General features: G+C 65.6%; 5 protein-coding genes across 6 annotated transcripts; 2 read left to right on the top strand and 3 right to left on the bottom strand.

Moving 5' to 3' along the window:
• The first annotated feature begins 495 nt into the window (after positions 1 to 495).
• On the top strand, positions 496 to 5,892 carry PCSK4 (proprotein convertase subtilisin/kexin type 4). Its single transcript, XM_014259929.2, has 14 exons — positions 496 to 613; positions 694 to 789; positions 1,387 to 1,515; positions 2,448 to 2,524; positions 2,629 to 2,717; positions 3,164 to 3,336; positions 3,411 to 3,623; positions 3,757 to 3,857; positions 4,151 to 4,254; positions 4,353 to 4,470; positions 4,557 to 4,727; positions 4,922 to 5,046; positions 5,291 to 5,410; positions 5,486 to 5,892. The coding sequence occupies exons 1-14, from the start codon at positions 512 to 514 to the stop codon at positions 5,872 to 5,874; spliced, it is 2,007 nt and encodes a 668-aa protein (XP_014115404.2). The 5' UTR covers positions 496 to 511; the 3' UTR covers positions 5,875 to 5,892.
• A 631-nt stretch (positions 5,893 to 6,523) lies between these two features.
• LOC148182505 (CTD small phosphatase-like protein 2-A) lies at positions 6,524 to 8,526 on the bottom strand. Its single transcript, XM_088067867.1, has 9 exons — positions 8,283 to 8,526; positions 8,108 to 8,204; positions 7,926 to 8,010; positions 7,761 to 7,853; positions 7,462 to 7,524; positions 7,305 to 7,384; positions 7,106 to 7,232; positions 6,915 to 7,010; positions 6,524 to 6,838 (listed from the first exon to the last, which is right to left on the bottom strand). Exons 1-9 carry the CDS (start codon positions 8,512 to 8,514, stop codon positions 6,782 to 6,784), a joined length of 930 nt encoding a protein of 309 aa, XP_087923993.1. The 5' UTR covers positions 8,515 to 8,526; the 3' UTR covers positions 6,524 to 6,781.
• A 997-nt stretch (positions 8,527 to 9,523) lies between these two features.
• ADAMTSL5 (ADAMTS like 5) lies at positions 9,524 to 14,732 on the bottom strand. 2 transcript variants are annotated; one of them, XM_088067843.1, is made up of 12 exons: positions 14,664 to 14,732; positions 13,724 to 13,784; positions 13,483 to 13,622; positions 13,144 to 13,204; positions 12,950 to 13,058; positions 12,743 to 12,870; positions 12,534 to 12,657; positions 12,007 to 12,090; positions 11,257 to 11,420; positions 10,927 to 11,170; positions 10,617 to 10,688; positions 9,524 to 9,938 (listed from the first exon to the last, which is right to left on the bottom strand). In XM_088067843.1, exons 1-12 carry the CDS (start codon positions 14,720 to 14,722, stop codon positions 9,625 to 9,627), a joined length of 1,560 nt encoding a protein of 519 aa, XP_087923969.1. In that variant the 5' UTR covers positions 14,723 to 14,732; the 3' UTR covers positions 9,524 to 9,624. The 2 variants fall into 2 exon arrangements, with proteins under 2 accessions (XP_087923969.1, XP_087923970.1); XM_088067844.1 differs by having other exon boundaries at positions 9,739 to 9,938; positions 10,617 to 10,702.
• A 598-nt stretch (positions 14,733 to 15,330) lies between these two features.
• On the top strand, positions 15,331 to 18,029 carry LOC106628609 (inactive serine/threonine-protein kinase PLK5-like). Its single transcript, XM_014259902.2, has 8 exons — positions 15,331 to 15,456; positions 15,668 to 15,775; positions 15,909 to 16,025; positions 16,761 to 16,890; positions 16,983 to 17,070; positions 17,152 to 17,247; positions 17,571 to 17,769; positions 17,849 to 18,029. Exons 1-8 carry the CDS (start codon positions 15,358 to 15,360, stop codon positions 18,011 to 18,013), a joined length of 1,002 nt encoding a protein of 333 aa, XP_014115377.1. The 5' UTR covers positions 15,331 to 15,357; the 3' UTR covers positions 18,014 to 18,029.
• Positions 18,023 to 27,295, bottom strand: THOP1 (thimet oligopeptidase 1). The gene is made up of 13 exons (XM_005531174.3): positions 27,153 to 27,295; positions 26,540 to 26,743; positions 24,173 to 24,321; positions 23,652 to 23,759; positions 22,811 to 22,913; positions 22,565 to 22,725; positions 22,342 to 22,477; positions 21,889 to 22,255; positions 21,456 to 21,657; positions 21,184 to 21,370; positions 20,370 to 20,498; positions 20,038 to 20,174; positions 18,023 to 19,956 (listed from the first exon to the last, which is right to left on the bottom strand). The coding sequence occupies exons 1-13, from the start codon at positions 27,166 to 27,168 to the stop codon at positions 19,801 to 19,803; spliced, it is 2,055 nt and encodes a 684-aa protein (XP_005531231.1). The 5' UTR covers positions 27,169 to 27,295; the 3' UTR covers positions 18,023 to 19,800.
• Between the last annotated feature and the right edge of the window lie 21 nt (positions 27,296 to 27,316).

Genomic DNA, 27,316 nt, shown 5'->3' with positions numbered 1-27,316 from the left:
ACCGCCCCTCCGAGCCCCGCAAAGCCCCGCGTCTACCTGAGCAGCTGGGCCGTGCGAGTGGCAGTGGGGCTGCGGGACGCCCGGGCCCTGGCTCGCCGGCACGGGCTGCTCTACCTGGGCCAGGTGCTGCCTGGGCGGGGAAAGGCGGGCCCAGCCCTCCCCGTGTGCCCCCTTCTTGTTCGTACCCGCCCTGTGTGCCATTGTTTGTCCCCTTCGCTTGTCCCATGGGCAGGGACATCTTCCATTAGGCCAGGTTCCGCCAAGCCCCGTCCAACCTGGCCTCAAACACGTGCCGGGAATTTGGGAATCCTGTGCCAGTGTCCCCCCACCCTCAGAGCAAACGGCCTCTGGGCACCCCCAAGGGCACACACCCCCTCCCCAGGACTCCGCTCTCTGCTTGCCCTGCGCCGCAGCTCCCGTTGAATTGGCCGTTCTGCCCTGCAGAGCCCAGGCGGGGCTGGCCCTGGTGTCCCCTAGAGAAGCTCACAGCAGCTCTTTGTGCCCGCAGGTGATGGAGGGAGAGCCCTTCCACCACTTCAGCCACCGCGGCACCAGGCAGAGAGCCCTGAGCAGGCACTGGGGGTGGCACATGCGGCTCAGCAGGGACCCCCAGGTAGGGAGGAGGGCGCAGGGAGCCGGGGGACAGCTGTGGGCAGGCACTGCCCGGCACCCACAGCGCTGCTCCCCGCCCAGGTCCTGTGGTTTGAGCAGCAGACGGCGAAGAGGCGCGTGAAGAGAGGCACCGGCGTGGTGCCCACGGATCCCTGGTTCCCCAAGCAGTGGTACATGGTGAGACCGGGCTGCTTCCCCCCCTAACCCTCGCTCAAATCACGGCAGGGACCATATCCACCTCCCTGCTCAGCATCATCCCAGGGCACAGGATTGTGTCTGGATTGTCCTGGGATATCCCCAGGGAGGGAGGCTCCACAGCCTCTCTGCTCCGGGCTCGGGGCACTGCACACTGAGGAAGTTCTTCCTCCTGTGCAGGGGGAATTCCTGGGATCAGTCCCTGCCCGTTCCTCTGGTGCTGTTTCTGGGCCCAGAGCCCTCAGTGCAAACAGGGACACCCAGAGCTCAGGGCCCCTCTCAAGGCTGCACAGCCCCAGCTTTTCTTTGTCAGAGATGCTCCAATCCCCTCCTCAACTTTGTCACCCTGCACTGGACCCACTCTGGGAGCTCCACGTCCTGAGGAGCCCAGAGCTGGCCACAGCACCCCAGAATTGCCTCCCAGGGCTGAGCAGAGGGGCAGAATCCCCCCCAACCGCTGGCAATGCCCTTCCCAGTGCCCCACCGAGACATAAACCGAGCTAATGCCGGCAGTGATGAGGCAGCAGGAGCCCTCCAAGGTGACCCCGGGCTGCCGATCAGATTTAATCTCTTTTCCAGAACAACGACGTCCATCCCGACCTGAACATCCTCACGGCTTGGAGCAGAGGCTACACGGGGCTGGGGGTGGTGCTGACTGTCCTGGATGATGGGCTGGAGAAGGATCATCCCGACCTGGCTGCCAATTATGTAATTATGGGGGGGTCCAGGGCTCCTTCAGGGGGGGTGGGACTCAACACCTTCATCCCACCCCTGGCTCTGTGTGGTGGGAGCTCGGCCTCTCCAGGGCTGGATCCAAGGTTTGGAGTCTCCCGCAGTGAAATCTCACACTGAGGAAATGTTAGAACTTGTACACACACCAGAGCCCCCAGAATAGCTGTAATTACAGCAAGCTGCAAAGCCAGTAAAGCTGGTAAACCCTCCTGTGCTCCTCGGGGAAGGAAAGGCAATCCTGGGTGTTTGGAACACCGCTGTTTCCGTGGGTTGTGGTTCCTCACTGCGGGCTGCGTGGCCAGCCAGGGTCACCCTCAGGTGGCTCGGCACACTGGGCTCTGGCAGGGAAGCAGCCACGTTGTGCTGCTTTCACCCCATTCTGCAGAACCCCAGAGTCACTGAGGCTGGAAAAGGGCTTCAGGCTCGAGTCCAAGCTGTGCCCGATGCCCACCTTGTCCCCAGCCCAGAGCCACCTCCAGGGATGGCGACTCCAAACCTCCCTGGGCAGCCCCTGCCAAGGCCTGACCGCCCTTTCCATGAGGAAATTCCTGCTGTCCTCCCACCTGGCACAGCTTGAGGCTGTTCCCTGTTGTCCCTGGGAGCACAGCCCAACACTCCCCGGCTGTCCCCTCCTGTCAGGGAGTCGTGCAGAGCCAGAAAGTCCCCCCTGCTCCTCTTTTTCTCCAGGCTGAGCCCCCTTCCCAGCTCCCTCAGCCCCTGCTGGTGCTCCCTTCCCTCTCAGGGTTTGGCTCCAGCTCCGGGTGCAGCTGGGCACGAAGGGGCCCCGCTGTCCCCCCGGGCTGGCCCTCGGCGGTGCCAGCGCCGGGCCCGGTGCCAGGCGCCTGTGCCGAGCTGTCACAGCCCTGCCCAGGCCCTTTGGCCCACGCCGCTGCCTCGCTCTGTAACAGGACCCGCTGGCAAGTTACGACTTCAACAGCAACGACCCCGATCCCCAACCCCGATACGGAGAGGGGGACAAGAACTGGTGGGTTCTGCCCAGCTCCCCACGCTGGGGGGGGGTTCATCTCTGGGGGGGCTGGGGCTGTCCCAGGCCCCCCACCCCTCACAGGGTCACTCTGTGCCCCCCAGGCATGGGACACGCTGTGCAGGGGAAGTGGCAGCTGTGGCCAACAACGGGGTCTGTGGTGCAGGCGTCGCCTACAACTCCAAAATCGGAGGTGAGACGTTGCTCCCGTGGGAGGGGAGTTGGAAATCAGCTCCAGCCCCCTGGAATGGCCAGGGCTGGCTGCTCTGGGGCTCACGGGGTGCCCAGGGTGCTGCAGTGTTACCCCAGCCCGGCGTTCAGTGCTCAGCCCAACACCCAGCAGGGCAGGCTCAGGCTCTGCTGTGGGAAGGGAGGGTGGCAAAGGGGGTTAAAAGCCGGGAGCACTCCCTGGGCTTAATTACAAAAGGCTTAATGAGGAGCTTTGGGAAGCAGCTCACGGCAGCGGCACGGCACGGGGGCCTGATCTCCTTAGGGCAGGGTCATGTGAAAGCTGCTGGAAGCTGTGGGGGTCCTGGCAAGGTGTCCCCAGGTCCTTCCCTCGGGGTGGCACCTGCCTGGCTCCCGTCCCCTCGCAGCCACCGCGGCCTCTCCCGGTGCTGCAGCGGTTCCTGCCCTCAGGTGTGCGCATGCTGGACGGCTCCATCACCGACATCGTGGAGGCTCAGGCCCTGGGCCTGCAGCTGCAGTACATCCACATCTACAGCGCCAGCTGGGGCCCCGAGGACGACGGCAGGACGGTGGACGGGCCGGGAGTCCTGGCTGCGGCCGCTTTCCAGAGAGGGGTGGTCCAAGTACGCCCAGCCCCGACCTCGGGGACCGCAGGGACGCGAGGACACCGTGCTCACCCCTCTCTGCTCTTCAACAGGGACGGGGCGGGCTCGGCTCCATCTTTATCTGGGCCTCAGGCAACGGTGGCACCAACTACGACAACTGCAACTGCGATGGCTACACCAACAGCATCTACACAGTGTCGGTGGGCAGCGTCCTGGGGGACGGGCAGCGGCCCCGCTACAGCGAGAGCTGCCCCGCCATCCTCACCACCACCTACAGCAGCAGGACCACCAGCAAGGTGCAGATTGTGAGTGTCACAAGAGCTCCGGGGCAGACGCAGATCCCAGCACGGTGTCTCCAAAAGGAGAATTTGCTGAAGGTACCCCAGCTCCAGGCAGATTTCTTGGGAACAGTGCTGAGAGCACCCCCTGTCCCCGCAGGTGACCACTGACCTGCACCACCGCTGCACAGACAAACACACCGGCACCTCCGCCTCGGCCCCGCTGGCCGCGGGGATGGTGGCCCTGGCACTGGAGGCCAAGTAGGTGACACCGAGACAGAGGGACACTGCCAGGGAGAGCTGGTGCCCAAGCAGGGGCGAGGAAGGGGAGGGACAGCAGGAAGGTTGGGGTGCAGAGTCGTGGCCTTCCTCCAGGGCCACGGCACAGGGGGAGGATTGTCCTCTGGAGCTCTTTGCACCCATTTTAGCACTGAAGGAGATCACTGGGGGGATCAGCTTGGGCCCTGACAGTTGCTCTACCCACGCCAGAAGATCCAAATTTCCCCCTTAAAAACCAACCCAGACCTCTGTCCCCATGTCCTCCTTGCTTCCAGCCCAGCCCTGACGTGGCGTGACCTGCAGCACCTCATCGTCAGGGCCTCCAAACCCGCTCACCTGCAGGCAGAGGACTGGGCCGAGAACGGCGTGGGGCGCAGGGGTGAGTGCAGGGCTCAGCCCCTGGGACACCTTCCAGCAGCCCCCTGGTGGCACCCAGGGGCTCACGGGTCCCTCTCTTGGGTGCCACCTGTGTCCCAGTGAGCCACTACTACGGTTACGGGCTGCTGGACGCGGGGCTGCTGGTGCAGGCGGCCACCACGTGGACAGGGACTCGGCCTCAGGAGAAGTGCTCGGTCCAGGCCGTTCAGGTCCCCAGGTAAGGGACAGCGAGCCCAGGTCCAGCCTCCCACGGGGATTTGCCCCGTCAGGGAACGCCCTCACCCCACAGCTTGTCCTGGACAGGGACATCGGCTCCAGGCTCACCATCTCCACGGATGTCTCCTCCTGCTCCGAGAGCATCCGCTCCCTGGAGCACGTCCAGGTCCAGCTGTCGCTGAGCTACAGCCGCAGGGGGGACCTGGTGGTGGCTCTGAGCAGCCCCATGGGGACCACGTCCACGCTGGTGACAGTGCGGTAAGGACAGGGGGAGCGCCGCGGCTCCCACGGCCTGGAGAGTCCCAAAAAGGGGCTCACTGCACCCAAAACCCCTCTGGACCCCTGCCACGCGGGAGTGCCCCCTCAGGGCAGGATCAGGGTCACCCTTCAGGTCACACCCTGCCCCTCCAGGCCCCTGGGCTGGCACTCCCAGCTCTGCTCTCCTCCTCCAGCCCCTACGACACCAGCCAGGACGGCTACAAGGACTGGAGCTTCATGTCCACTCACTTCTGGGATGAGAACCCCAAGGGGATCTGGACCCTCCAGCTGGAGAACAGGGGCGATAACCAGAACACAGGTGGGTGCCCCATGGAGGGTGAGCCCCATTTTTACTGGGGTCACTCTGTGCTTGGCCACTCTTCCTTCCCCCATTTGAATGGGAAATTTCTTGGCTTCTCCTTCCTGGCCACGAGCCCTTTTCCACAGGAGCCTGTGCTTTGGGAGTCTCCTTGGCCAGCACACGGCCGGGAGCAGAGCACAACCCCAAAACTTCCAGCCCCATAGCCCTCACCTGGCAGCCCCCCTGTCCCTGCTGTCCCCAGGCCAGCTGACCAGCTTCACCCTGCACCTGCACGGCACGGATGAGGACATGCCAGCCAGGCGCTCCGCGGCCACCGCCACCGACGAGTGTCTCAGGAGGGACGAGCAGGGAGCCTGCGAGGGTGAGCGAGGCTTTGGGAGGGGACAGTGACAACGCTCAGAGTCCCCCAGAATCTCACCCCAGCCTCTCCCCACAGACTGTGGCAGCTCCCTGTACACCCACCACGGCTCCTGCCTGTCCTACTGCCCCCCACGCTACTACGGGCGAGCCCAGAGTGCCACCCCCAGGGACACCGCCCGCGTCTGTGCCAGCTGCCACCCGTCCTGCTACACCTGCCAGGGCTCCTCTGCCAACAACTGCACCTCCTGTCCCTCCGGCCGCACCTTCCACGACGTCACCCACACCTGCCAGCAGCCCGAGGAGAGCTCCCCCGGCCCCGTGGGGCTGCGCAGGGACCTCGTGGTTGTCACCGTCCTGGCCTGCAGCAGCCTGGTGCTGGCAGGGGTGCTGTACCCCACGTACCGCACGGTGCTTTGCGCTGGCAAAGGGGCTCCGTGCTGTGCCCAGGCCGGGAGGACAGAGTGACACCAGCCTGGGCTGCAGGGACAGCCCGGGACAGAGCTGGGATCGTGCCTGGCTTCTGAAATAAAGCGTTGTTGCTTTTCCAGCTGCCCTCTCCAAGGGTGATTCCCCCTCCCAGCAGCACCCGGGCTGGTCCCACCCCGTGTCCAGCTGTGAGAGGGGACAGGGGTGGGTGCTCCTCCCACACCCCTGGGGACAGAGACATTCCCAGAGGGGCCAGGAGCCCTTGTGTCCTTTCCCAGGCTCAGAGGGATGAGCTGTGACGTGTCCCCAAACAGCTGCACCCGTGTGGCCACGGCAGGAGCTCGGCCACGAGCCCATGAGGCAGCAGAGGCCAGCCCAGACCCCCTCCAAAGTCCCCAATTCCTGGTCACCAGCAGCTTCAGGCTGTAAAGAAGGGGTCTCAGGGTAGCTCTGTCCCACGTGTGGCAGCTGTGCCCCGGCACGTGGCACCCACGGCATGGGGCAGGCATGGGACAGGGACAGCTGCCAGCTGGGGCCCTCCCGGGAGCACCGGCCCCGTGCCAGGGCCCTGGGCTGCCCCAGGACACCGGGGATGTGGTTTGTGTCCCCCCCTTCCCCGGCCGTGCCGTCCCCAGCACAGCGTGTTTGCTCAGCTGAAGAGTTTCAGGAATTAAGACAGAGCCAGACCTTTCTCCAAGCTTATAATGACCCGTGAAAGCCTTGGCTGGACCTTACAGAGCAGGAAGAGGAGGGAGCCAGGACAGAGCTCTGTGTCCAAAGGCAGGGGCTCTCCTTGGGGACACCCCCAGGGATGAGCTGGGACCCCTGCAAACAACAAGGGAGGCTCCTGGGACAGCCAGCCCAGCTCCATGGGATGAGGTGCTGGATGTCCCTGAGCATCCACAGCTTCCCCACGGCCTCTCACAGAGCTCCTCCAGGCTCATCCTCATGCAGGCAGCTGTTGGGGCGGGAATCGCCGCTGGATCTCGGGGCGCACGTCCTCCTGCACAGGGAGAGACGGGGTAGGGGAGTGCCCAGAGCCCCCGTCCCCTTCCTGTCCCCATCCCCACATCTCCTACCGCCTGGCCCAGCTGCTCCAGCACCGGGATGAGGGGCAGCAGCTCCTCATCCTGAGGGTCCCCAGACCACGGTGGCACCAGGATCCAGTTGGCAGCCTGGGGGGGACAGGGAGAAGGTTGGATCCGGCACAGTCACGGCGCTCCCGGGGATGGGGACGCGCAAATTCCCTCTGGGAGCGGCTCTACCCTACCTGGGCAGGGAAGCCCTGCATGGCGTGGTCCAGGGCCACCGTCTTGGCCAGGTCCCTGCCCAGGTGGGTCAGGTCCTTCCAGTAGCAGCCCTGGGAGCAGACACAATCCGACTGGGAGAGGCAGCACCTGGCGGGGAGACAGAGCCGTGGGGACCCCACCCTGTCACACAGGAGGTCCCCAGCAGGGCAGCACCATCACCTGATCAGCCTCTTCTTGGGGTCCAGCACCTCCATCAGCTTCTTGGCATAGTCCTTCTTGGCAGTGGTGTAGATGAAGATCTGGCAGAGAGAGGGTGAAGGTTCCCTGCATGGGAAGTCCCCGGGGTCACCCCACAGATCCCGGGGGCTCTGGGTACCTCATAGGTCTTGGAAAGGCTCTCCAAGAACTCCTGCACGTGTGGACGCAGCTTCACGTGGACCTGGGAGGGAACAGCATCTTGGAAAAGCAACAGAACCCCGCTCCTGACACCAAGGTGAGCCCCAAGGAGGGGTCGGTGCCCTCAGCGGGATCCCTCATCATCCTCACCACCCGGATTCCAGAGCCCCTTGCCCTTCAAGGGACACTGGCACAGAGGCCGCGTGGGGTGGCAGTCGAGAGCCACAGCCCCAAAGCACAGCTCCCCAACACCCACTGTCCCAACCCCGAGGCACCCACCTTGTAGGAACTGGCCTGGAAGTTCATGGTGAAGGTGGCCGTGGCATCCTGCTGCCCACGGGCGAGCAGGGAGGAGTAGAGCAGGGTCCCATCCTGGGGACAGGGAACAGGGTGAGCCCCCAGCCCCAGGCGCTGCAGAGCCCCCCCAGCGCCCCCCCAGCTCACCAGCTCCAGGACCAGGGTGTGCTGCAACTTGCTCCGGATCTTCCGGGGACCGTCCATCCCAGGGGTCAGGGCCCCCAAGCTCGGCCTGGAGGGGCAAGGCAGAGGGTCAGCGGTGCTGGGGGGGCTGTTGGACCCTCCCTCCACACATATTGGGGGGTTATGGGGACCCCCCTCACACTCACAGGCTTGGGGGGACAGCAGGGTCCTGATGCTCAACCTCGGGGAGCGCCGAGAAATAGGAGCCCTCGGGGCAGGGCGGCGGTGGGGGGCTCGCAGGGTCTGAGGGGCAGAGGGGTCCCGTCAGCACAGCCCCCCCCTGCCCCACGCAGGGATCTCCCCGGGCAGGGACGCGCTCACCGCTTTCCCCGGGGCTGGGGCACTCCTCGGGACCCCGCCGGACCAGCCGCCCCTTCCCGGGCGTGGTGGGGGAGCAGGGGACCCGCACCCACCCCCGCGGGACGCGCTCCCCCTGCTCCCCCTCTCTCTGCCGGCTCTTGGCCCGACCACGAGCTGCGGTCCTGGGGGTCGAGAGCCCCTGGTCCCCCCCGGAGGGTTTCTCCGTGCGTGGGGTGGCCCCCAAACTCGCCATGGCTGTGACCCTCCCCGGAACAAACCCCCCCAGCAGCCCCAAAACCCAGGGAGGGTTTTTATAGGGTGGAGGCAGCTTTGCAGCCCAAATCACCCCGGAGCACCTGGGACCACTCAGACTTTACTGGGACCGGCTGGGGCTCCGTTCTGGGCTCCCCAGCTGGTCCCAGGGCTCCGGCCCGTGGTGATGTCACCCGATGTGACAAGGACCTTCCTGGGCTGGCAGCTGCCCCTCGGAGCACCTCAGAGCCATCGGGACCCCATTTGGGGACAGTCCCAAGCCACACGAGCTGGGAGGTCTCAGCTTCTCCTGGCATCAGCTCCAAACCCACCCCGAGGCGGCCCCGAGCTGGCGAAGCCCCCCGGGGTGCCCCCGGTCACCTCCTGTCCCCACAGGGGCCCCGCGGTGGCCGCCACCAGCCCAAGGGTTGGGTTACGGGCGGGGGAGCTCCGGCACGGGGGGGGGACACGCTCGGCTCCGCCGGAAGGGAGATAAGCGGGAGGTCCCCGACCCCGGCAGGCAGAGCCTGGCACGCGGCCATGGGGACAGCGACAGCGACACGCTGCAGGGTGCGAGCTGCTCCTGGGGCTCAGCGAGGGGACACGGAGGCGACCCCCTGCCCATGGGGACACAGAGGGGACCCCCTGAACTGGAGAGACACGGAGGAGCCCCATGGGGACACAGAGGGGACCCATTGAACGGGAGGGACACGGAGGAGCCCCATGGGGACACAGAGGGGACCCATTGAACGGGAGGGACACGGAGGAGCCCCATGGGGACACAAAGGGGATCCCTTAAGCTGGGAAGGGACACCGAGGAGCCTCATGGGGACACAGAGGGGACCCCTTGAACCGGGAAGGGACACGGAGGAGCCCCCCTGAAATGGGAGGACCCCTGGGCCATCGCCAGCCAGGAAGGGACACTCACGCAGCGAGTGAGGGGATAAACAATTTATTTTCTGCAAAAACAATAAATTACCACCCCCTCTCCACCCCCCCGCTGCCACGTGCACCCCAAGGACGGCGAGATGGACCGGGGGAGGGGCGGGGGGCATTGCGGGGAGGGGGCGTGGGAAGGGTTCGGTGCCCGGCGGTGCCACCGGGGCGAGGCTCAGGGCGGCCGGGGCTGGGGGCAGCTCCGGGCCGCCTCCCGCACCAGCCGGGCCTCGCGGGGCGTCCAGGGCCGGGCGTAGCCGTCGTCCTGCAGCAGGATACGGTTCAAGGTGTGCTCGTGGTTCACGTGGCGCCGAGCCATCAGCAGGTACTCGCCGCCCTGGCTCAGCGCGGGGCAGCCGCAGGTGTTGGGCACCCACAGGTACTCCCGGGCCACCAGCGGGAAGCGCTGCCGGTACCGCTCCTTCACCTCCACCTCGTAGCGCGTCTCCTGCCCCACCAGGCGCCGCGCCAGGATCCGCCCGTGGAATACTGGGGGGTGAGGGGGGTGAGGATGGGGCATCTTCAGCCTCTTCCTGTCCCCCTTTCCCAGCCCATCGCCTCTGGCATCTCCCCAAGTCTCTTCTTGGTGATCCTCAGCGTCACCCTGAGCTCCTTCAAGTCATCGACATCAGTCCAAGCCCCTTCCCATCCCTGGATCGGCCCTGGTACCACCCTGAGCCCTTTCACACCCCTGGCATTGTCCTGGTAATGCCCTGAGACCCCTCCCATCACCAGTATCAGCCCAAATCTCTTCCCATCCCTGACATCACCCCTGGCATCACCTTGAGCACATTCCCATCCCTGGAATTATCCTGGCATCACCTCGAGCCCCTTCCTGTCCCAGCAGCAGGGACAGGGAAGCCCCTTCCCACCCCTGGCATCGTCCCTGCCCTCACCCCGAGCCCCTTCCCACCCCTGGCATCGTCCCTGCCCTCACCCCGAGCCCCTTCCCACACCTGGCATCGTCCCTGCCCTCACCCCGAGCCCCTTCCCACACCTGGCATCGTCCCTGGCATCACCCTGAGCATGTTCCCATCCCCAGCACCGCCCCCGGTATCACCCTGCGCTCCTTCCCACAGCTGGCATTGTCCCTGCAGTGTCCTCGGCCCTGTCCCACCCCTGATGGGTGTCCCACTCCCCCCGGGCCCCTCCGGTCCCGGCGCTCACCGAAGTCGCTCTGGCAGAAGTGCCGGATGCGCTGGGAGCGCCCCTTGGGCGGGCGGCACCTCCCACAGCGCCCTGCGGGGATAAAGCTGCAGCAATTTAGGGGGCACAGGGGACCCCTGAACCCCCCGAACCTCCTCATGAAACTTTGGGAGGGGAGCTTGTGCGTCCAGAGGGTCACACGGGGCTCCTGAGAGCCCTGGCGAGGGTTTTTAGGGTCATTTTTAGGGTCCCCATCTTATTGCTCCCCTGGGCAGCCCAGGATGCTCCCAGCCAGGGGCGTGGGGGGCTGCGGGGACCCCCGAGCAGGTACCTGCGGCAGCCCCGTCCTGGCTCCGGCCAGGGGGGCTCCTCGGCGGTGGCTCCGTGGCGAAACCCCCGGGCTGTGGGGGCGGCGCGGGGGCCGGGCTGAGCGGGGGCTCCGGGGGCGGGGGGCTGCCGGCCCCCCGGGGCTGGGGCTGCCGCAGGGGGCTCGTGTCACCGCGGCCGAGCTGGGGGTGCCCGCGGGGCAGCCAGAACCGGTACTCGATACCGGGGTTGGGCTCCTGCAGCAGCACCTGGGGGGGCACGGGAGGGGCTGGGAGGAGCGGTGGGGGCCGGGGGGTGGGGGCTGTCCCCACCGCCGTGTCCCCCCAGCCCTCACCATCACGTGTAGGTCCTCCTGGGTGGGTCCGGGCGCCTCCAGGCTCTCGGTGCCGTCGGGGGCCCGGCTGTAGGTCAGGAGGGTGCCCGCAGCCTCGTAGGGCCCCGGCCAGGCGATGGCCCAGTCCCCGTTGAGGACGTAGCGCCCGTCACTCGCCATCAGCGCTGCGGGAGGGAGCGGCTCCGGCAAAGCCAGCCCCGCACGGCCCCCGGGACCCCCGCACGGCCCCCGGGACCCCCGGCCGGCTCCCCACCGGAGGCCTCTCCCGGCGCGGGAGGGCAGCGTGGGCCGGGGAGCCGCGCTCGGGGCTCCGGGAATCCGCGTTCCTGTAGGATCTTGGCTTCGGGCCCAAAGCCTGGTGTGCAAACCCAGCCCCGAGCCCCCAAATCCTGGCTGGGATGGGGGAAGGGGCTCCAGCTGCATGGGAAAGGGGACGGGGGGTGGGGATGGAGGTCCCTGTCCTGGCGCTGCAGCGGCCGGTCTGGCCCCGCTCCAGCTCAGCCCTTCCCAAAACGCGCGGCCACGGCCTCTGGAAAATTGCCCCGAGCGCTTGCGAGTTCACTGACCCCGCGATGCTCAAAACAGCATCCGAGGGAGGGAGCGGCACGGCACGACATGGGACAAACATGGGCCAGCACTGCGTGACACGGCCACCCTGCCCTGCCCTGCCCTGCCCTGCCCTGCCCTGCCCAGCCCGGGCCAACTGGGATGGACTGGGACTGACTGGGACCGAGGCAGTTCACGGCCTACCCAGGTAGTTGCGGCTCCTGTCCGTCACCTTGATGTGGGTGGCCCCGGCCGGGATCTTGGTCACGTTCACGTATCCCAAATATCCTGGGGAGGGGCAGAGTCAGGGCAGGGCCCAGGGGACACCCCGAGGGGACAGAGGGAGAGGGGACAGGCACAGAGGGGACCCGGGTCTGGGGCATTCACCCAGCTGGGCCCCACGTGCTGGGACATCGGGGACCCGTGGACAGAGGGACTCGGAGTGCCCCCGGACACCCCTGGGGACGTAGCAGAGCCCCCAGGAGTGACGCCTCTGCAATGAGTGAAACCCCCCCCGAGTGAATCCCTGCTCCAAGTCCCTGTCCCTGCGTGTTGGGGACAGGGAGGAACCAGAGACCTCCCACCGTGGATGGGGGGACATGGAGAGGGGACGGGACAACGGGGGGACCCAGGCGATGCCCTGGGGACACGGATGGGGGGGACAGGAGGACAGGGGAGCCAAGAGCCAAAGCATTCACCCATGGAGGGGGCCGGGGCAATGGTTCATTCACCGGAGGAGGGGTCCGAGCCCTGGAACAGCCGCTGCACGAGGACGCACGAGCCGTGGCCGCTGCCGCAGTGGCCGCAGGCGTCGGGGCGTGAGCCCGAGCCCAGGATCCCGTCACAGCCCACGCTCTGCGGGGAGCCCAGACACCCCCTCAGCGCGGGGGGCTCGGGGTCCCGGGGGTTCTGGGGGGTTCCGGGGTCCCGGCGCACTCACCAGGCAGCGCCCTCCGACGCACAGGTCCGGGGAGCCGGGCCCGCAGCGGGTCCCGTCCAGCACCCGGCCGAAGCTGTAGTAGAAGTTGTGTCCCTCGGCCAGGCAGTTGAGGTCGCAGAGGTTTGGGGCTGCCAGAGCAGGGTGGGAAGGGGTTGGGGTGATGCCGGGGACAGCCCTCGGTGAGGCCGTCACCACCCCGGGACTCACCTCCGTGGAAGGGCACCCAGCGGTAGCGGGCGGAGGTGCCCAGGACGGGCCGGTTGTCGTAGAGGGAGCACTGCATGGCCCGGAAGGGCACGGAGCCGCTGGGGCAGCCCTGCGGGAGCAGCACGATGGAGCCGGGGGGCCGCCGCGGGGAGCGGGGACAGCCCCGTCGGTGCCGCGGCGCTCCCGGCGCTCACCTGGAGCTGGCAGAGCCGATACTGCCGCGGGTCCCCCGGGCACGGCTGCTCCTCGCTGGTCCTGCGGTCACAGGGACAGCGCGTGTCCCCCCCCTGTCCCCCCCAGGGCCACCGGGCCACCGAGCCACGCCCGCACGGGGCAGCGGAAGAGGACTGGGGACACCGATGTCCCGCAGTGTCCCTCATCCCTTTGGAGCCTCGCCCCAGGGTGGAGGCACCGGGCTCAGGGTGGCGCTGAGGGCCCAGGGGGACACGAGGTGGCGGCAAGGCCCTGCCGTGGGATTTGGGCTCCACACGGGTTTTGGGGGCACCCCAGGGGCTGCCCCATCCCGCACTCACCGCAGGCACCTCCGGCTGCGCAGGGCGACGCCGTCCCCACACGAGCTGGAGCAGGAGCTCCAGGGTCCCCAGGACCCCCAAATCCCCCGGGGCCGAGCAGGAGGCTCGGAGACCCTCGCTGGGATCCCCAGGGATGAGTCCTGGGTGAGGAAGGTGACGGTCAGCGCTGGGAGCGGGATGAAGGAGCTCGGGGGTGCCACGGCGTGCCCCAAAGCCCTCAGGTGCCCCCCAGCCCCCTCACCTGCGCCGTGCCCACCAGGCTGAGCCAGGCCAGCAGCAGCAGCCGCCACGGCCGCCAGGACCTGCGGAGCAGAGAGCCCTGAGCCCCCCAGGGCCAGGGGGTGACCCCGGGCTGGCCCCCCAGCCCAGCATCGCCGCCGAGGTGAGGCCATCATCATCATCATCATCATCATCATCATCATCATCATCATCATCATCGCCGGTGAGGGGGACGGGGTGAGTTGGGGGCAACCCCCAGCGCGAGGGTCCCCAGGGAGGGGATGAGGGGACAGGCGGCTGGGGGACACCCAGGAGGTGACGCCGTGTCCCCCCACACGTCCCCACCGGCCCCGGGACGGGCGACGGCCCCGCCGCCCCCGGGGCCCCGCGGCGGGCGCCGGGCCGGGATCGCTGCCTGCCGGGGCAGGACCAGACCTGCACGCCGGGGCTCCGCGTCGCTCCCCGATCCGGATCCGGCCCCGCCGTGGGGCGAGCAGGGTGGGGGGCAGCGGGGGGGACCCCCAAGGTTCAAAGAGCCCGCTCCTGCAGCACCCCCAAAGCGCCCAGCTCGGGTTCTGGGAGGTGCCGAGGGGTGCGGGGGGTGCCGGGGTCCCATCCCCGTGTCGGGGAATGCCCCGGCCCGGCCGTTTCCGTCCCGCCGCGCAGCTCCCGCGGCTACCGGGGGGTCGCGGGTGGCCACCGGCAGCCCTGGGCTCTGGGTCCCCCCAGCAGGACAGTGAAAGGGCCGGGGGGTAGCGCTGCCGCCGCTCCGGGGGGGTTGTTGGGAGCGTCCGGACCCCGCCGAGGCTCGGACGATACCGGGTGGGTGATGCCCAGACCCCGCTGGCAGCGCGGGGGGGGGGGGCACCGCGTGCCTCAGTTTCCCCGCAGGAGCTCCGGGGGTGCACAGGGGTGGGGGGCAGGGGGGCCCGCGAGGGTTAAAGCAGAAATCAGGAGCTTACCCGGCACCGTGGGGTCCCCCGCGGGGGTCCGAGCCGCCCCCACAGCCCCCCCCGGCCATGCCGCGCCTCGCCCGCGGCGCCCCGGCCGCTCGGTCCCGGTCCGGTGTCCCGGCTGCGGGGAGCGGGGGGGACCCGGGGCGAGCGGGCATCGCCTGCGCAGCTCCGGGGGGGCCGGGCGAGGCTTCCCCCCCCCACACACCCTCCCCGTTCGCCTCCCGTCCCTCCCCGCCGCGTTATTAATATCCAGCCCCAAAGGTGCGCCCAGCCCTCCCCGGCCGCCCGTTAACCCTTGGGGGCCCGGAGCTCCGGCGGTCGGGGGGGGGCTGGTGGCGTCTCGGGGGTCGCGGGTGCTGCAAAGCAACATCAGCGCCCCCCCCGGGACCCCCTCAGCCCCAGCGGGGGAGGGGAAGGGGCGCCAGGACCCCCCTGCGCGGTCGGATCCCGATCCGGGACCTCCCGGTGCTGGGCATCCCCGAGGGGCCGGGACCCCCGAGGGGGTCTCCGCTGCCTGATGGGGGTCTTCTGAGGGGGCTTGGGGGGTCCAAAGCGGTGGGTGTTGGGTGTGCGGGGGGGTGGGGGGGACACGCAGCACCCTTGGGCTCCAGGGGCACCCACAGCCCGGAGCTGAAGGGGTTACAGTGTCGGGGTGCGGGTGTCCCTTGGGGTGTCGCCGGTGCTGAGCAGAGCGGGCGGGATGGTCCCGCGGAGCGCAGGGGCTGAGCCCCCCCCCGGTTGGTACCTCCGGGACCGGGACAGCGGCGCGCTCTACAAGCGGGGACGGCTCCTGGGAGAGGTAAATTCACCCCCCCGCTCCCCGTGCCCCCCTGAACCGCCCCTCGCCCCCTCCCCAGCGCCCCCTCCCCGCTGGGGACCCGGGGGGACCCACCCCATCCCCTCTGAGGAAGGGGAAACTGAGGCAGGGGACTGAGCCTCAGCAGCTCCGGTGCCTGGGTGGGCGCCCCGACCCTCGGGAGCCCCTCCTGGCTGCCCATTCCCACTCGCAGGGCACCTTCGGCCGCTGCTACCAGGTGACAGAGGTGACCAGTGGCCGGCTGTACGCGGCGAAGGTGATCCCGCGAGCCCGGCTCGCCACTGCGGCCATCGGGGACAGGGTGAGTCCGCCCGGGGACACTCGCCACCGAGAGGGGACGGTAGCCGTGGGGTAGCCCCTCTCTGGGTGGGTTCCCGGGGATCTCCGGATGCCGAGGGTCCCCCCCCGGGGCTGCCGGGCTCCTCTCGGTGCAGGTGGAGCGGGAGCGGGAGCTGCAGCGGCACCTGCGCCACCGGCACATCGTGCGCCTGCACGGGCACTTCACGGACCGCGGCCACCTCTGCCTGCTGCTGGAGCTCTGCAGCCGCGGGGTGAGACCTGAACCCCGAAACCGAGCTCCTGAACCCCGAAACAGAGCTACTGAACCCTGAAACCGAGCTCCAGAACCCTGAAACCAAGCTTCAGAACCCCAAAAATCTGCACCTGCACCTCAAAACTGAGCCCTTGAACTCTGAAACAGAACCCCTGAACTCTGAAATCCTGCACTCCGAAAATGAGCCCCTGCACCCCAAAACTGAGTCCAGACACCCCAAAACGGAGCCAGTGAACCCCAAAACTGAGTCCAGACACCCCAAAACGGAGCCAGTGAACCCCAAAACTGAGTTCGCTCAGGCCGGGGCTTCAGCAGGGCCCAGCCTGATGCCTTGCTCTGTCCTCAGGCCTCCCTTGCTCTTTCCCAGCCCCTGTCACTCTGTCCCCAGCCCCTGTCCCTGTCCCTAGTCCCTGTCACTCTGTCCCCAGCCCCTGTCACTCTGTCCCCAGCCCCTGTCCCTATCCCTAGTCCCTGTCACTCTGTCCCCCGCCCCTGTCCCTGTCCCCAGCCCCTGTCACTCTGTCCCCAGCCCCTGTCACTCTGTCCCCAGCCCCTGTCCCTGTCCCTAGTCCCTGTCACTCTGTCCCCAGCCCCTGTCACTCTGTCCCCAGCCCCTGTCCCTATCCCTAGTCCCTGTCACTCTGTCCCCAGCCCCTGTCCCTGTCCCCAGCCCCTGTCACTCTGTCCCCAGCCCCTGTCACTCTGTCCCCAGTCCCTGTCACTCTGTCCCCAGTCCCTGGCTGACATCCTGCGGGCTCGGGGCCGCCTGACGGAGCCGGAGGTGCGTTACTACCTGCGGCAGCTGCTCTCGGGGCTGCGCTACCTGCACGGGCACGGCCTCGTCCACCGGGACCTCAAACTGAGTGCGTGGGGCTCGGGGGGACACCCGGGGGCGTGACCCGAGGCACCGGGGGGTGACCGGAGGGTGACGAGGTTCGCGTCCCTCCCTCCACAGGCAACTTCTTGGTGACGGAGCGGATGCGGGTGAAGATCGGGGACCTGGGGCTGGCCCGGCGGGCGGCACCGCCCGGGCGGCGCTGGGGGTGAGCGGGGGCTGCAGGGACGGGGGTTCCCCCCTGGCCGGGGGTGTCCCCGGGGGTCACCTCTCCTGTCCCCCGGCTCAGGGCGCTCTGTGGGACACCCGCTTACCTGGCCCCGGAGGTGCTGGAGCGCAGGGGACACGCGGTGCCATCGGATGTCTGGGCCCTGGGCTGCGCTGTGTGAGCGGGGAGGGAGGGGAGAGAGAGGGAGGGTGAGGGGAGAGGGAGGGAGGGAAGGAGGGTGAGGGGGGATGGAGAGAGGGTGAGGGGAGAGGGAGGGAGGGTGAGGGGAGATGGAGGGCAAGGGGGACAGAGGGAGGACAGGGACACCAGAGGGAGGACGGGGACACCGGAGTGGGGACAGGGACACCGGAGGGAGGACGGGGACACCGGAGCGGGGACGGGGACACCAGAGGGAGGACAGGGACACCGGAGCGGGGACGGGGACACCGGAGCGGGGACAGGGACGCTCCCGGCCCTGCCTCCCAGCCGCTCCCCCCCAGGTACACGGCGCTGACCGGCCACGCCCCGTTCGAGGCTCGCCACCGGCCGGAGCTGTACCGGCGCATCCGGGGGGCTCGGTACCCGCTGCCCCCCCAGCTCTCCCCCCGCGCCCGCGCCCTCATCGCCCACATGCTGGACCCCGAGCCCGCGGCACGGCCCAGCCTGGCGGGGGTGCTGGCCCACCCCTTCCTCACCCAGGTGCGGGGCTGGGGGACACGGGGGGTGACCCCGAGGGACACCGGGGGACACGCGGGGCTCACCGCCTGTCGCCCCCCAGGGTTTCACACCCCACGCGCTGCCACCCCGCGCCTGCCACTCCGTGCCCATCTTCGTGGGACAGGAGCCCCTGCGCCGGATCCTGCGGGGGCTGCGGTGCTGGCGGGGCTGTGGCTGCGTCCCTGCCACCCCCGGGGGTGGCCGTGCCCCTCCCCAAAGCACCTGAGCCCGAACATCCGCGGAGGAAAAACCTTTATTAGTGCTGGGAACCGTCTAAAATCCAGTCATGGAAACAAGCGGGGTGGGACGTGACCAGTACGAACACACACGCACACACACACACACACACACACACACACACACGCACACCGGTTTGCCCTTAAAACTGTTAGCAGGAAAAAAACCAAACCCCACAACCCCCAAATCCAAACCCACCCCAAAATAAAGGAGCTCTCTTCCTCGCCAGCCTGGGATGGGGATGGGGAGGTGCAGCTCCACGTCCCGGTGGCTGCTCCTGGGACTGGAGAGGTGCCAGGTCACCCCTGGTGGGAGAGGGGCCAGAGGGAGGAAAGTGCGTGGTTTCCCTGTCCAGCTCCACTGCTCTCTGGAGAGTCGGAGGGAACGGTGAAAGCTCGGTAAAACGGGACACTAAAAACAGCCAGGGGCAGCGGGGGCCGGCAGCGCCCGGCCGTGCCCGGAACACGGAGAGGGGGGACAAGGACAAGATGCTCGAGGTGGCCCCGGCAAGCACCGAGGAGCCGCTTCCAGAGGGGACTCAGAGCCAGAGGGGACGGGCTGGGGGCTGTCACCGGCCTCCCCCTGCCACCAGCGGGGTCTGGGGGAGGGAGGTGACAGCAAGGACTGTGCGCTGGGGGGGAGCTTTGTGGAGCCCCTGCAGTGGCTGCGATGGTGGCTGTCACCCCAAACCGCAGCAGGGACGGAGCCCACGGCTCTCAACGCACCCGAGGCTGGAAGGGGACAAATCCCAGCTCCCCCCTTGGAGCTCCTCAGCTCCTGGGGAATCCGCTCCAAACCTTTCCCAAGCCGGGAGCAAACCCAGCCTTTGGCCAGCGGGGTCAGGAACCTCGTGCCACAACAGTTGGTGCCACACAGGGTCCAGGGGCACGCTGGGGACAGCCCGGGGCAGGTGGCACAGCCCAGGCTGGCTGCTGTCCCTCCCCGTGGCGCCGCTGGCAGCTCAAGGCCTGGCACGGAGCCCGTGGGATATTTTTATCCCGGCATTTGTGTTGTTTGAAGCTGTCAGCTCGCTGTTTTCAGTCATAAACACAACCCTCCCCTGCCCCAGCCCGGCTCGGAGCTGACAGCAACAGCAACACCCTCGGGCTGCCACAGCCTGAACCCCCCTGGCTGCCCTGGGGTGGCCCCAGGACGACCCCGAGGTGGCCCTGGGACATCTGGCAGCACACAGAGGCCATGGGAACGCCTGCACCGGCCACCTCCATCCCCCTGCCGGGCAGGAGGGTCCCTGAGGGGCTCAGGGCAGGGTGTTCCAGTCAGCTCCCCGCAGGTTCTGAGCTCTGCGATCTCCCCATCTTTACTGCACAGCCAAGAGCTGCCCAAAGCTGGGGAGAGCGGGACTGTCCCTGCCCTGGTGACAGCTGTGTCACAAACCAAGCCGAGGTGGCAACAACAACAAGAAGGAGATTTCTTAAAAGAGAAGGGATTTAAAAACAAAGATTCAAGTTTGGGAACTCCTCTCCCCCTCCTCCCAGCTCCTAAAGGAGGCCAAAACTCACCCTGGTGCAGAAATCAGGTTCAAAGTTCAGCCAATTGGTGCGGGTGACCCCCAGCCCCCGGGGGGGGGACGAGGACAGGTCACCTCTGCGTCACCACGGAGGGCTGAGCCCGGCTCCCAAAGGCCAGGAGGGGCTCGGAGCGGGACCCTGGAGGGGCAGCTCCGGGCAGGGGCGGCCCGGGGGGTGTTTGGTGACGGGAACCGGGCGAGGGCGGGTGCGTGGGCAGGAGCTTCCCCCGCCGGGGCCCAGCGGCGCCTCAGGCCGAAGGCACCGAGTTGCTCTCCACCTTCAGCCCCTTGCTGGCCAGGAAAGCGTCCTGCTTGGGCTCCCGGCCCAGGAACCTCCTCAGCATGTCCGACGCGTCCACGGAGCCGCCGGGCCGCAGGATGCAGTTCCTGTAATCCATGCCCACCTGCGGGCACACACGGGGGGGTGTGGGGTGGGGCTGGCACACCCAAAATGTGCCTGGCTGGAAGCAGAACCCTCTCCCTACCTTGCAGTTCATGATTCCCTCCTGCTTGAAGCGGGTGTGGAACATGTCCATGGAGTACACCTCGCTCCAGAGGTAGCCGTAGTACTGAGCGTCGTAGCCCCCGGCCAGGTGGCCGAAGGTGGCCGGCATGTTTGTGCCTGAGGGGACACAAAGGGGGATTCTCCCTGTGGGAAAAACCTCCTCCAGGGCTGTCCCGGGGGATAAAGGGAGGAACTTCCAAGGTTCTTCCAAGCTCTGCTTTTCCCAGAGCCAGCAGAAACTGTCCCCACCCGAGAGGACCTTGCTGAGCCCTGTGTGTGGGGACAGGAGGGTGGCAGGGTGACACGGGGTACCTGGGGTGGCAGGGACACCCAGCACCTCTTCACAGAGCTGGGCAAACACCTCCACGGGGTCGGCCTTGGTCTGGGTGTGCAGCGCCTGGTCCACCTTGGCCAGGACGATCTGGCGCAGGTTGAAGAGCCCTGTTCCCAAAAAGAGGAGGAGGAGGAGGAGGAGGAGGAAGAGGAGGAGGAAGAAGAGGAGGAGGAAGAAGAGGAGGAGGAAGAAGAGGAGGAGGAAGAAGAGGAGGAAGAAGAGGAGGAAGAAGAGGAGGAAGAAGAGGAGGAAGAAGAGGAGGAAGAAGAGGAGGAAGAAGAGGAGGAAGAAGAGGAGGAAGAAGAGGAGGAAGAAGAGGAGGAAGAAGAGGAGGAGGAGGAAGAAGAGGAGGAGAAGAGGAGGAGGAAGAAGAGGAGGAGGAAGAAGAGGAGAAGGAGGAAGAGGAGGAGGAAGAAGAGGAGGAAGAAGAGGAGGAGGAGGAAGAAGAGGAGGAGGAAGAAGAGGAGAAGGAGGAAGAGGAGGAGGAAGAAGAGGAGGAAGAAGAGGAGGAGGAAGAGAAGGAGGAGGAAGAAGAGGAGGAAGAGGAGGAGGAGGAAGAAGAGGAGGAGGAGACAAACTGAGGCTGCCACGCTGCCTGCAGGAGCGTCACCGAGGCTGGTGGCAGCAGGGCAGCCTGGGTGGCACCTCTCTGTCACTGTCACGTGCCACATCACCCTCCCTCCTCCCACATGCTCCTTCCCCCCATCCCCTCAGAACCCCCAGGGCAAGGAAAAGCCTTTCCCGTCCCCAGCTGAGCGTCCCCACAGCCGGGGGACATCCATTCCCTCCCACCTGTGTTGGCCTGCCGGGATTTAATGAGCTTCTCCAGCAGCTCATCCGGGATGGGGCTCCCGCTCTTGTAGTGCCTGGACATGCGCAGCAGCGGCTCCTTCTCCCACACCCAGTTCTCCAACATCTGCGACGGCGCCTCCACGAAGTCCCGCTCCACGTGCGTCCCGCTGAACATGGCAAACTGCGCCTGCGGGACGCGGCCGGCTCGGAATTCCGCGGGAAAGAGGGACGGGGGGGGAACAGGGTTTTACCCCAACCGAGGGAGGCCTCACCTGAGAGCACAGCTGGTGCATGACGTGCCCGAATTCATGGAAATAGGTCTCCACCTCGTCGTGCTGCAGCAGGGAAGGGGCGTCCGGCGTGGGTTTGGTGAAATTGGCCACCATGGCGGCCACCGAGATTTGGCGGCTGGAGTCCGGCAGGAGGCAGCCGGGCTGGAGGCCGAAGCAGGCGGCGTGGCCGTACTTCCCTTCCCTGGGGGAGGGACAGGAGGCTCAGGGATCCTCCCCAAAGCCAGGCACAGCCACCTTCTCCTCCCCCGTTGCGGTCCTCAGAGCAGGATCCCCCGGTGACTCCCCCGGTGACGCTCCCGGTGACGCTCCCGGTGACCCCCGTCCCTGCCCCGGCACCCCACACTGGTCTGGGAGCCGGAATCTCCCCTTCCTCAGGCTCTGCTCCCGGATTTCCCCTCGCCCCAGGCCTCACCGTGGGTACAGGTCCAGGTAGAACTTGCCGATGGTCTCCCCAGAGGACGTGTCCTTCACCGTGTAGAGCTGCACGTCCTCGTGCCACACCTGAGCCTTCTCCTCCAGGTGGAAGGTGAGGCCCAGCAGCTCCTGGTAGATGGCCAGCAGGCCCGTGGTGACCACCTGCATGGGGAAATACTCCTTGAGCAGGTTCTGGTCCACGCTGTACTTGGTCTCCTCCACCTGGTTCATGTAGTAGCGCATGTCCCAGGCGTTGATGCGGTTGTCGAACTCCAGCCCGCGCTTCTCGCACTCCTTCTTCTTCAGGTCCAGGATCACGGCCCGCTCCTTCTCCCCCAGGGGCTTCAGCTTCTGGGCCAGCTCATCTGGGGGAAGGCAGGCAGGGTTGGGATCTGGGATCAGAGCAGCACACCCGGCCCGAGATGTCCCTGCTCGGCCCACCGGGGCGTACCCAGGAACGTGGCCACCGTCCGGCTGCTCTTGGCCATGTTCATCTCCAGCACGAAGTCGGCGTGGGTGCTGAAGCCCAGCAGATTTGCCTTCTGAGCCCTCAGGTCCACCAGCTCCTTCAGGATCAGGCAGTTCTCCTGCGGGGCAGAGAGCGAGGGGAGAAGGGAAGCGGCGTGGAGAGGAACAGGAATCCCAGGGGAGATCCCCCGGTCAGCCCCACCGACCTCTTTGCACCTGGAGTTGAACATCTCCTCCACCTTCCTCCTGGTCTCGGGCACGTAGCACTTCTTCAGCAGGGGGAAGTAGTGTGGGTACTTGAGGGTGACCTTCAGCTTCCCGTCCTCCGTCTTCTCCAGGGAGTTCAGGAAATCCTCGGGGAGCCCCCCTGGGAAAAGAGCAGGCAGGGGCTGAGGGAGAGCCCAGGATTGTCCAGGAATGCTCTGGGATCTCCCAGTCCGGGCATTCCATACCCAGTTCCTCCCTGGAGAAGGGCAGGAAGGTGGTGTCCTCGTTGAGGTTCTTGTTGAAGTCGATGCAAAGCACGCTCAGCTTTTTCTTGATTGCTTTGATTTTCTTCGGGAGGCAGAAAATCGGGGTCAGAGCTCAGGGGAGCGCTCAGGCTGCCCCCAGCGCTGAGCACTGAGCCTGGCCTTGGCAGAATTAATTCATTAATTCATTAATTGGCGTGCAGACAGCCCTGAACAGGCTCCCTGGGGTCACACCTGGCAGGGATCAGCCACCTCAGCAAGGTCCTGCCTGTCCCCTGCCGCCCCAGGAGCTGCAGGAACCACCTCCCCTCTCCTTATTTCACCTTTTCTTCTGGTTTTAACCCAGTTTTGAGCTTCTCTGCTGGTGCATGATTGAGAGAGGGAGGCCCCTGAGCAGCTCAGATCCCTCACAGCCCAACTCCAGCCCTTGGAATGTGGGGATTTGGTGCTAATTGCCCAATTTCAGCTTCCCAGGAATTTCCTTGGATGGAAAGGAAAAAGGGGGAGCTGGAAACATCACCCAAAATCACCGGAATCGGGGGCAAAACCCAAACGTGAGCCTCAGCCTTGAGCCTCACCAGGGATCCTGGCCCTGTGGCAGGGACAAAGGGGAATGGATTCACTGACAGGAAATAGGATCAGATGGGATATCAGGAAAAAATTCCTTCCTGTGAGGGTGGGGAGGCGCTGGCAGAGATTTCCCAGAGGAGGAATTCCTGCCCGATGTCCCTTCCCTGGAAGTATCCAGGAGCAGCCTGGGACGGTGGAAGTTGGGCTTTGAGGTCCCTTCAACCCAAACCGTGCTGCGATTCCGTGCTCTCACCTCCTGTGTCTCCTCGGGGAGGTGGAGCCCGTTCCTTTTTCCCAGCTTGATCAGCCTCTCCAGGTACCTCTTAGCCTCAGGCTCCAGGGAAGCGCTCTCTGCTTTCTCCTGGGGGAAAAAAAAAATAAGGTTCCTCCTCAGGGAGCTGCAGGATCAGGTGCTGCAGGAAGCTGTTCCCCAGTGGGAGTTCTGGGAACACCAAATGGAACCAGGGGAGGCTCTGGGTTGGCGCAGTGGTTCCTCTGGGCACGGCTTCCTCCCAGATTAAACTTATTTTAAGTGTTTTTGTGCCATATCAGCATTTTGTGGGGGCATTTTTGGGTTGGATTCACCAACACCCCCTCAGCAAAGGGGTGATCAAGGCTCTGAGTGGGGGCAGAGCCCCCAATCCCAAATTTCCCATCCCTCACCAACAGCTGGCCCGCCCTGCCGCTCCCTTCTCAGCTCTGGGACGAGGGAAAAGAATTTTCTGGAATTTCCAGGGGGGTCCCAGCGCCCTGCCTGGCTGCCAGGGGACGCACCTGGAGCCACACAATCCTCTGGTACACGTCCTGCCTCATGCTCATCTCCACGTCGAACTCCGAGAGCTTCTTGTCGGCCTCGGTGCTGGCGGCGCGGATGGCCTTGCAGGGGGACACGTGCTGGGGGAAATCCAGCATGTTCCTACGGACTGCGGGGACAAAAAGGGGACAGGGATGATGGATCTGCACCCCCAGAGCCAGGCTGGCAGCCCCAGAGCATCTCCCAAAACGCTCAGAGGTGCGATGTGGCTCTGGCTGCTCTTCTGTCGCTCCCCCGGCGCGTCCACCCGCTGGATTCCCACGCTGCTTCTCCCAAAATCCACGGGAATTCTGTGCCTGTGAGCCCCCCACAACGGCTCTGCCCCAGCTTTTGGGGTGTCCTGTGCAGGGCTGGCAGCTGGACTCCTTGCAGCTGGAGGAATTCCATGATTCCCGACGGCAGCAGCATTCCAAGCTCCGAGAATCCCCCCGTACAGACACCTCCCCAAAAAAACCACCAGGCCCCAGGTGCAGCCTGTCCTGAGGCAATCCCACTCCAGGAAACAGGGAGAACATTCCCTGCTGCTATCCCTGCAAAAAAAACCTGCGGGAACAGCGCTCCAGGTGCTCTGCAGCCACCTGGACTCTCCCCGCCAGGAGCAGCTGAGCAGGCAGCTCAGGCAGGGAAGTGCTGAGAGCAGCGCTGAGCTGAGCATTCCTCCTGCTGAGCAAGAGGAATTCTCTTTTTCCTGTTGTTTCAGGGAAAAAAAAGAACAGGGAGAGGAGGAAGATGAAGCTGCTCCCCGCCCCAGACAGGTGGGACAGCTCGAGCACAGGTGTCACGAGGTTGTCACCTGAATTGTCAGCCCTGCTGTAAATAATTGTTCAGAAAGACACCAGAACTGAGGTTTTGGTGCCATCACGTTGTGGTATTCTACACCCTTCCCAAAAAAGAATCCTAGCAGGATTTATTCTCCTAAAAATCACAGCAGGTTTTGCCCTCCCAAAAAAATCAGCGGGATTTATTGTCCCAAAAAATCCCAGCAGGATTTATTCCCCAAAAATTCACAGCAGATTTTTCCCCTCCAAAAAAATCCCAGAGGGATTTACTCCCCCCAAGAAATCAGAGTGGGATTTATTTTCCTAAAAATCCCAGCAGGATTTATTCCCCAAAAATTCACAGCAGATTTTGCCCTCCAAAAAAATCATGGCAGGATTTCCTATCCCCAAAAAAATCCCAGAGGGATTTATTCCCCCCAGAAAATCCCAGAGGGATTTATTCCCCCCAGAAAATCCCAGAGGGATTTATTCTCCAAAAAAAATCCCAGAGGGATTTATTGTCTCAAAAAATCCCAGCAGGATTTATTCTCCCAAAAAATCCCAGCAGGATTTACTCCCCCCCAAAAATCCCAGCAGGATTTATTCCCCAAAAATTCACAGCAGATTTTGCCCTCCAAAAAAATTCCCAGAGGGATTGACTCCCCCCAAAAAATCCCAGTGGCATTCAGTCTCCCAAAAAAATCCCAGCAGGATTTACTCTCCAAAAACATCTCAGAGGGATTTACTCTCTCAAAAAAAATCACAGCAGGCTTGGCTCTCCCAAAAAATCGCCGTGGCACTTACTCTCCCAAAAAAATCCTGGCAGGATTAACTCTCCCAAAGAATTCCCATCAGGATTTCCTATCCCAAAAAAAAATCCCAGCAGGAAACACGGCAGGTGGAGAGACATTTATCCACCAGGGGAAAAAGGAGGTGAGAATTTCTGGGATGTTTTCTTTGTTCCCACTGGCGACACAGGAAAGCCGGGACAGCCTTGGGAAGGCGGCTGCTGCTGCCAAAGGGCCGTCCTTGGGTGAATTTGCTCTTCCAAATCTGTTCTTTGTGCTGTATAAACATTAACTGGGAAAAAAAAAAAACAACGTTCTGCTGGCAGCCAGGGGGGAGAGAAAAGCAGGTGATGGCACTGGGCTAAAAAAACATCCAAAAAAAAAATCTTAATAATCGTGGAATGACTGGAAGTGACCTCAAAGCTCAGCCCTGCTCTGGGCAGGGACATCCTCCACTATCCCAGGTGGCCCCCAGCTGGCCTTGGACACTTCCAGGGATGGGGCAGCCACAGATTCTCTGGCTCTCCTTCCCACGAGGAATTCCTGCCTGATGTCCCTTCCCTGGAAGTGTCCAGGAGCAGCCTGGGACGGTGGAAGTTGGGCTTTGAGGTCCCTTCAACCCAAACCGTGCTGCGATTCCGTGCTCTCACCTCCTGTGTCTCCTCGGGGAGGTGGAGCCCGTTCCTTTTTCCCAAAATCTGGGAAATCTGCATCAGGCTCTCCAGGGAGGAGCAGGAACAGCTCCCCCCTTTCCCGATCCCCACAAATCCCGGATTCCCACCTGTGTATTCCACCTCCACGTCCGCCAGAGCCTTCAGGGTGTTCTCGTAGGAGACCTCGCCGCGCTCCTGGGCTCCCACGCGGTCGTAGACGAGCTTGGTGCTCTCGGTCAGCTCGGTGGCCATGGCCTCGATCTGCTCGGCCGTCAGGTCCCAGCGCAGCTGGTTGGCCACGAGCCGCGGGGCCTGGCTGTCCACGACATTCCCTGCGGGGCAGCGGGGGAAAAGCTCGGGGAAAAGCTCCGGGAAAGCCCTTCCAGGGAGGCCCTGGAGCGAGCCCAGCTCGGAGGAGCGCGGGCCTTGGGAATTTGCGGCCGGATCATCTCCCGGGCGCTCTTCTCCCTAAATCCGCCGAAACCCGACTCCGGCCGGCCGTGCCCCGCCAGGTGCCCCTGCCAAGGCCGTGCGGGGCACAGAGGTGACTTGGGGGGCAGAGGAGAACACGGCGGCCCTGAGGGACTGTCCCCGGGCCCGAGCTGCTGTCCCGGGGCCCGAGCTGCTGTCCCCGGGCCGGTCCCGCTGTCCCCGGGCCCGTCCCGCTGCCCCATCCCTCTCCCTTCACCCGCTCTCCCCACGCCCCCCGTGCGCCCCCATCCCGCCGCCAGCCGCCGGTACCTGTCGGGGGGGCCATGCCGGGGGTACCGCGGGTGTCGGGAGGCCCCGCGCTGCTGACGAGGCCGGGAGGAAACCGGGCCGGCCCCACGCACCGAGCATGTGCCCCGACCGGAGAGGCGGGCGGGAGAGCGGGGCATGCTGGGAGCGTGGAGGACCGGGCCGCT

The sequence above is a fragment of the Pseudopodoces humilis genome, chromosome 28, assembly GCF_049639895.1.
Source record: "Pseudopodoces humilis isolate 2021_Gansu_Grassland_sample_001 chromosome 28, ASM4963989v1, whole genome shotgun sequence".
In the NCBI taxonomy this organism is placed as follows: Eukaryota; Metazoa; Chordata; class Aves; order Passeriformes; family Paridae; genus Pseudopodoces; species Pseudopodoces humilis.
Note: the sequence above shows the minus strand (reverse complement) of the source record. Positions and strands in the feature narration are given on the sequence as shown.

Excerpts from the sequence above, each read along its gene's own strand:
- ADAMTSL5 (XM_088067843.1), bottom strand. The coding sequence starts at position 14,722 with ATGGCCGGGGGGGGCTGTGGGGGCGGCTCGGACCCCCGCGGGGGACCC. Across the intron at positions 12,091-12,533 it reads GGGCTCGGACCCCTCCTCCG|GATATTTGGGATACGTGAAC; the intron begins GTGAATGAACCA and ends GCCCCTCCCCAG. Across the intron at positions 11,421-12,006 it reads CAGGAGCCGCAACTACCTGG|CGCTGATGGCGAGTGACGGG; the intron begins GTAGGCCGTGAA and ends TCCCTCCCGCAG.
- LOC106628609 (XM_014259902.2), top strand. The coding sequence starts at position 15,358 with ATGGTCCCGCGGAGCGCAGGGGCTGAGCCCCCCCCCGGTTGGTACCTC. Across the intron at positions 16,026-16,760 it reads TGGAGCTCTGCAGCCGCGGG|TCCCTGGCTGACATCCTGCG; the intron begins GTGAGACCTGAA and ends CTCTGTCCCCAG. Across the intron at positions 17,770-17,848 it reads CCCACCCCTTCCTCACCCAG|GGTTTCACACCCCACGCGCT; the intron begins GTGCGGGGCTGG and ends GTCGCCCCCCAG.
- LOC148182505 (XM_088067867.1), bottom strand. The coding sequence starts at position 8,514 with ATGGCGAGTTTGGGGGCCACCCCACGCACGGAGAAACCCTCCGGGGGG. Across the intron at positions 7,233-7,304 it reads CCCAAGAAGAGGCTGATCAG|GTGCTGCCTCTCCCAGTCGG; the intron begins GTGATGGTGCTG and ends TCTCCCCGCCAG. Across the intron at positions 6,839-6,914 it reads TGGAGCAGCTGGGCCAGGCG|GAGGACGTGCGCCCCGAGAT; the intron begins GTAGGAGATGTG and ends CTCCCTGTGCAG.
- PCSK4 (XM_014259929.2), top strand. The coding sequence starts at position 512 with ATGGAGGGAGAGCCCTTCCACCACTTCAGCCACCGCGGCACCAGGCAG. Across the intron at positions 4,255-4,352 it reads GAACGGCGTGGGGCGCAGGG|TGAGCCACTACTACGGTTAC; the intron begins GTGAGTGCAGGG and ends CCTGTGTCCCAG. Across the intron at positions 5,047-5,290 it reads GGGCGATAACCAGAACACAG|GCCAGCTGACCAGCTTCACC; the intron begins GTGGGTGCCCCA and ends TGCTGTCCCCAG.
- THOP1 (XM_005531174.3), bottom strand. Across the intron at positions 23,760-24,172 it reads AGAGGATTGTGTGGCTCCAG|GAGAAAGCAGAGAGCGCTTC; the intron begins GTGCGTCCCCTG and ends TTTTTCCCCCAG. Across the intron at positions 22,478-22,564 it reads TCAACTCCAGGTGCAAAGAG|GAGAACTGCCTGATCCTGAA; the intron begins GTCGGTGGGGCT and ends TCTGCCCCGCAG.